General features: G+C 18.9%; 3 protein-coding genes across 3 annotated transcripts in view; all 3 read right to left on the reverse strand.

Annotated features, from left to right (window-relative positions):
* Positions 1-3,048, reverse strand: part of PRSY57_0910100 (hypothetical protein) — a gene marked incomplete at both ends in the record, with an annotated part of 4,737 nt that extends 1,689 nt beyond the window's left edge. Inside the window, one exon of the mRNA XM_012907341.2 lies at positions 1-3,048. This exon is cut by the window's left edge and continues 1,689 nt beyond it. Coding sequence (XP_012762795.2) covers positions 1-3,048 — 3,048 coding nt within the window.
* Positions 3,049-3,734: 686 nt separating this feature from the next.
* PRSY57_0910200 (hypothetical protein) lies at positions 3,735-5,060 on the reverse strand (the record flags this gene model as incomplete). Its single annotated transcript, XM_012907342.2, has 1 exon — positions 3,735-5,060. The coding sequence occupies one exon, from the start codon at positions 5,058-5,060 to the stop codon at positions 3,735-3,737; it is 1,326 nt and encodes a 441-aa protein (XP_012762796.2).
* Positions 5,061-6,012: 952 nt separating this feature from the next.
* On the reverse strand, positions 6,013-7,377 carry PRSY57_0910300 (putative membrane protein; the record flags this gene model as incomplete). Its single annotated transcript, XM_012907343.2, has 1 exon — positions 6,013-7,377. The coding sequence occupies one exon, from the start codon at positions 7,375-7,377 to the stop codon at positions 6,013-6,015; it is 1,365 nt and encodes a 454-aa protein (XP_012762797.2).
* Positions 7,378-7,708: the final 331 nt, after the last annotated feature.

Consider the following 7,708-nt stretch of genomic DNA (forward strand, 5'->3'; position numbering starts at 1 on the left):
ATATTTTTTATTATTTTTTTCTTGCATATATATATAATTTTCTAATTTATTTATATAAGACATATCTTCTATAAAGATATAGATATCATTCAATATTTTTTTTAATACATCCATTTTGTTAATATACAAATTTATTAAAATATCACATAATGTATTTAATGTCTGCTTTATCTCCTTTTCTATATCATCATTTGCTTGTTTAAGATCATGATAATTATGTATAAAATATTTCTGTTCATACTTTTTAAACATCTGAATCATAAGTTTTATTCGTTTACATAAAGAAGAATAGGTGGGGATGTTTTTTAAAATAATATTAATTATGTTGATACATATATTATATTTATTTTTTCTGTATATAAATTTAATCATTTTTAAACTTATAGATTTCATTAATAATTTATAATAATATAAAAATATACTCTTTTTCGTATTGTTCATTTCTTCTTCATCATCTTCTTCTAAATGATTTACATTATTGTCGTCAGAGACATTTTCTTGTTTTTTCTTTAAGCAGTTTTTCTTATTCTTGTCATTACAATTATTATAATGATAACTATCATGTTTATTATTTTTACTATTAGTATGATTTTTTTTTTTATGATTATTCTTCGTATCTACCTTTTTACATGACATAAATTCTTTGAACATCTTTATCATTCGTTCATATTTATATATTAATAAAAATTCGTTATTTTCCCATTCTATTTTTAATATATTTAAAGGGTTGATGTGATGATCCTGTGCCATATGTCTAGATAAATTATTAATAATATATTGTTTTAAAGTATTACAATCATCTTCAAAATCTTTATGTAATAATTTATTTATTGGTGTTAAGGATTCGGTAAGATTAAATGCTGCGTATTTTTGGAAATAATAATTTTTATAATTTTCATCGTTCTTTAATTTCTTCTTTATATTATCATTTGATACTATAAGAAGTTGTGACGCGGAGATAGAAAAGGTCTCATGTTGTGATATTTTATTTTGATGATGCTTTGGTGATATTTGACTTATATGATTTATTACATTATCATCATTATTAATATTATTAACATGTAAAGAATTATTTTTATTGTTTATGTGGTTAATATAAAAATCTTTTATACAATTGTAAAAAGGTACATTTTTGTTATTATCATTTTTTAATTTATTATTATTTACATAGTTATCATTTTGTTCTTCTACATATTTCCTATCTGTTTCTTGACTTTTCTTACTTTTTTTTAATGTTTTATAATTTGTACAAGATTGATCTAAATAATTATTTTTCCTTTTATTATTATATTTATTCGTGTCTCTTTTCTTTTGTCTTATTTTTATATTATCCATATGTTCCTTATATTTTCCATGACACAATGTGTCACGTTCAACAAGAATAATATGATTTTTTTCCTTTTTATATGTATCGATGATATGCAGAATATATCTATAATTGTATGAATTTTTATTCTTCAAATAATTTATGTGTTTTTCAAAAAAATTACTAGAACAAAATAAAATTAAAAATGTTTTGTATAGCTCATTAATATTTAACATATTGTAAGAATCTAATATATTTCTCTTAAACATATTAAAGCTTTGCTTGTACGTTTTATTTATTTTTTTCTGTTTCTTTTTTCTTTTATATTCCATTATAACATCATCTCTATTTTGATTCTGAACAAGGAAATAGGATAAGGGTATATTTAAGAAAGACAAAAGTTTTTTATCATAAAAATCTTTTATAAACATATAAAAGAAATATTTTATTTTTAAAAAATTTATGCCATTATTTAATACAAGTAAATTATTTATGATTATATAATACTCTTTTAATTTAAAAAGTACATTATTAAAAATAGGATTAAATATCATATTCTGAATTAATGTATAATAGCTTATATATAAATTAAATATATTAACATAAATATTTTTCTTTATAAAATAATCCAGATTATTAAGACCAGATAAAATACAATTATTTGTTATGATAACACTTATATTTAATAAATATATTTCTTTTAAATGCATTAGATATAATAAGAAAGCACTAAATATGGATGATTTTAATTTTAAATAATCTTTAATAAAAATAATTAAAACACTTTTTTTTTTTTTTCTCTTTTTTTGACAACACATCTGATTAAATAATTCATTCATATTATTTCGATCAACCTTTAAAAAAAAATTCGAATTCACTTTTTTTATAATACGGATAATTATATTTTCTACACTATCATTAGAATATACATTAATAATGCAAGAAATTATTTTCTTTTCTTTTTTTAGCATTGTATATTTATATAATTGGCCATAACTATTTTTATAATAAAAGCGATGATCATCAAGATTGTTATATGTATAATTTATATTATTATTATTACTACTACTATTACTATCATTATTTTTTTTATTATTATTGCTACTACTATTACCATCATTATTTTTATTATTATTATTACCATCATACACATTATCTTCTTGTTCCTGTATAGATCTCCCTCTTGTTTTATTCTTGCTACAATTATTTAATAACTTCAACTTGTCACATATAATTTTATATTGTAGCAAGTTAGAAAAAGGACACGTCTGGGTCTTTAGAATCAATAAGGAGATCTTATCATCTTTTAAACATAAATTTGTATTTAAGAAATTTATTTCTTTATCTATAATATTACTTAAATAATTATATATAAAACAATTCATATAGTTATTTATATGTAACCACGTTTCATTGAATGCTTTACTTCTATATAAAATTGAAGTAATTTCATCATCATTATTTATATTTAATAATTCTTCCTCTTCATATATATATCTATTTTCCCTTTGTCTATTTATTTTCTTATTCTCACTAATACATTCTAAATCGTTTCTTAATTTTAATATAGGAGTAATAATAGAAGTGGTACATATATTAAAATCAGTATAGATCCTTTCATTTCTATTATTCCAACTTATTTTTTTTTTTTTTATTATTTCACAGTTTTTTTCTTTGCTTAACCAACATGAACTAGTAACACGAAGAATGTTCTCGTTCTCCTCATATCTTGAGCTTAACATAATTATATAAAAATAAAACAACCAACTTTGTTATATAGAAAAAATTATGTGACAACCTAGAGGGGCACACACATATATAATAAATATATATATATATATATATATATATATATATATATATATATGTATATATGTATGATTAATGTATTTCTATGTTTGTTCTATTTCTTTAGCTCTTTTAGAAAAGCCAATTTATAGCACATGATAACATATATATATATATATATATATATGTATATATATTTTTTTTTTTTATCGTTTTAATAAACAATATATATCTTATTATTATAAAAGGAAAAATATGCGTTGCAATATTTATATATCTTATTTATGATTTAAAAAATATATTCAGAAATAGCTCTTTCCCAAAAATTAAGAGACTAAATATAAACATACACTCCCATATGTAATATATTTAAAAAAAAAAGAAAAAAAAAATTAAAATGTATAAATTAGCTTAAGGTTTGGGAAGGATAGTTACAAGAAAAAATAAATAAAACATTAGTGTAATTTTTTATTTTTAAACATTTATATAATGTTTAAATAAATAAATAGATAAATAAATAAATATATTATATATATATTATATATATATATATTATATATATATTATATATATATATATTATTTTTTTTTTTATTTATTTATTTATTTATATATTTATGTGGTGTGCCCGTGGTCCTTGCTCATCGCTTCTCTAAGGTGATCTCCCTCTTTTCATTGTGTATTACAAACTTCTTGTGTTCATTATAAAAATTTGTAAGGTGTTTATGTATATCTTGAAAATTATCGAAATGATAATAAGAATAAGAATATAAGAATTTAATTTTTTTATTTACATATTTAAATAATTTTTCTTCTTGCATGATTTGAACAATTTTAGTAGTAATATTATTTTTTTTACATAATTTTTCTTTATATAATTGAATTTTATGAATTTCTTTTTTGAAAATTTGTTTACTCTCATACAAGCATCGAAGTATTAATTCTTTTAAGTTTAATATTTTTGTTACATCTGTAATTACATTATATAAAACATTTTTTTCTCTTATTAATTCATCATTTTCAATTATTTTATTAAATATATTATTAATTGTATTTAATACATTTGTTTGTGGAATATTAAATCTATTTAAAGAATCTGATATATATAATAAATTATAACAAAATTCTTTATTATTAATACTTTTATTATATATACGATGTAAATAACAATATCCATATATAATTTCTATAATTATATATATTACATTATCATTAACCTTCTTAATACAACAAATGTGTTCCTTAGGTATCTTCATTTTTTTTATAACACATTTTAACCACCATGGTTCATAACCTTCTATATATAAGTTCATATCATTGTTCTTTATGAATGAGAAAAATTGTTTCTTTTCTTTTTCATTTAAATTCTCTAATTTTATTTCATCTTTTAAAGCTAGCTCAGTTAACACTTTATATCGTTTATTGCTTATGTACCATTTTTTTAGGTGCCCACAATCTTTCATCGATTTTATATTATCATCATTATAATTATCATCATTATAATTATCATCATTATAATTATCATCATTATCATCATCATTATCACCATCATCATTATCACCATCATTATCATCATCATCATTATCATCATCATTATCATCATCATTATCACCATCATCATTATCATCATCATTATCACCATCATTATCATCATCATCATCATTCTTGCCTTGTTTCTTTTCAGGGGACTTATACCCATTTATCCCATTAAAATTGAAGCTCTCATTCTTATGATCAGCCTCATCTTGTAAGTTATAAAATTTCTTCAACTTGAATTTAAATTCCTTTATATCAAAATCTGTCAATTCGTTATTTTTTATATTTTCATTCACCTGGTTATCTAAAAAGGTTTTAACACAAGATGAATTATGTAACTTATAACATTCAACACTACAATATACTATTTCACAAGAAGGACAGACATATTGAAACGTTTTATTTTTACATACTTCACATGTTTTTCTCATTGTTCTTAAAATTTTTCTTTTATCATACCCTATATAAACATGTTACCAAAAAAAAAAAAAAAAAAAAAAAAAAAAAAAAAAAAAAAAAAAAAATTAAAAGAACTGAAATTATATATATATATATATATATTTATTTATTTATAATTTACAAAATGCTCATGTCAAATATACTTATATATATATATATATATATATATATATATATATATATTATTTATTTATTTATTTATTTATCACAATCTTAACGTTTCATATCATACATATAAACATATATTTATATAAAAAAATATATTTTTATAAACATAATTTCTTCTTTTCCTTTCTACATTAAAATGGATATATTTTTATTTTATTCAATATTTTTTAACAATGCAAATATAAAAATATACTTATACAATATATACATATATATATATATATATATATATATATAATATGTACATATTTTTTAATATTCATAAAATAAATGAAAAATAAAAAAATATAAATAATATATATACAATATTATATATTTTATATTACGTGGTGCTTATTTTTCAATGACATATATAGAATTAAGAATATTAATCCCGCATTAAATATATATATATGTACATATTATTATATGTACATATTATATGTATTATTATTTTATTATATATAATTCAGAAGGAACCTTTATATAAATAAAGGTACAAACATATAAACAAAACATGAATTATATATATATATATATATATATTTTAATATTTTTATATTTATCATTAAAAAAAAAAAAAAAAAAATTTCGTCTTTAGGAAATTTTAAGTTTTTATATATTAATAGTTTTTTTTAATAATCATGCAGAAATTTTAATTTATTATGTCCACATTTGCAACATTAAAAAGGAAAATATACATATATATATATATATATATATATATATATATACTTTTTTTTTTTTATATGTCATTCTTTTTTATCTTATTAGTCTTTATGAAAAATAATTTAAGATCATGTCGTATGCCCTATAATTTGGTTCCTTCAGGTCATTTTTTTTTTTCTTCATTTTTTCCCCTCCTCTTTTCTTTTTACCAAGCTTATGTTTGGGTATAATAAATGGTAAGAATGTCATTAAAAAAAGACACAACAAAATAAAAGAATTAGGAAAATTAAATGAAAAAATACTAGTAGATGAAAAGAACATATAAGGCTCTATTTGAATTATGTTGAACCTCTTTGTTTTATCATACATTAGTAAAACGAATAAATTATAAACATAAGAACAAAATGATAAAAGAAAATAAGAAGACGTAAAGGAAAAAACAAAATTCTGTAATTTGGTAGCTGGAAATATATTACTTATCATTAAAAAAAAGATAAAAATAGATATTACTATTAAAATAATTACACATAAAATGTGTTCAATCAAATAATTCTCTATCCAATTATGTAAATATATAAATACACTAGGTCGAAATAATAAGTGATATATAATATTGCCCAATAAAATAGAATGAGAAAACACTATAAAAATCCAACCTATAGGCTCCTTTTTTATTCTTCCAAAATCTAAAAAGTATATATCCTGACAAGAATTCATTGATATTGTATAAAAATAAAATGTCAAAAATATACAAAGTAATACACATAATACAGGTGGAAATAATAATAATGTACTTTTTAATAATACAAAAAACATAAATAATGTAGATATTTTTGGTATAAAATCCTTTGCTACAAGTTTTCCTATTCTATATCCATCATATAATATTCTAATACAAAAAAGATACATGAAAAATATTAATAATATTAATAATATATTATTATATATATATGGTATTTTATTTTCTCCTTTAGATATTATTTCCATATTTTCATTATCATATCTATAATTATTTAAATACGTTAACATATTCCTTTTTATATCATTTCGAATGTTATTTATATTTAATATATCGGGCAATCCTTTTATTAATTTATCATCATCTACCTCCAATTTTGAATAAATAAAATCATCCTTATTCATTTTATTCCATAAAATCCTTTCTACATTTGTATTATTATCATCATTATTTTTACTTTTATAATCAAACGTATTCCTATTTTCTCTATCTATACCTTTTAAAGCAGACAAAGCCAAATCGATATTTATATTCTTTGGCTCTTTAAATAAATAACTCCTGCTGATCTTCAAATCACTCATACTTACATGATGGCTCCCTTTTAAAATGTTATACATAGGTAACATATTGTTAAAAGAAAATAAGGAATCCATACCATAAACTTTGTAAATCCTAGACCATAAAAGAATTGTTATTATGCCTAATAAGGTCCCTCTTAAATAACATATTCTCATTTTGTTAATACAAATTGGAACAAGACAAAAATATAACCAAAAATGAATAATCAAATTTATATTTTACAAAATATATAATTTGAACAAAACAAAAAAAAACAACACGAAGGATAAGAAGGAGGAATTATTTTCACGTATTAAAGATGATACAAACAAAACAACAACAAAAAAAAAAAAAAAAAAAAAAAAAAAAAAAAAAAAAAAAAAAAAAAAAAAAAAAAAAAAAAAAAATTAAAATAAAAAAAAAAAAAAAAAAAAAAAAATTTTTTTTTTTAATATTTATATATATAATTATATATTTTTTTATTATATATAAATAAATATAATTATT

Source organism: Plasmodium reichenowi, chromosome 9, assembly GCF_001601855.1.
Source record: "Plasmodium reichenowi strain SY57 chromosome 9, whole genome shotgun sequence".
NCBI classification, from domain to species: Eukaryota; Apicomplexa; class Aconoidasida; order Haemosporida; family Plasmodiidae; genus Plasmodium; species Plasmodium reichenowi.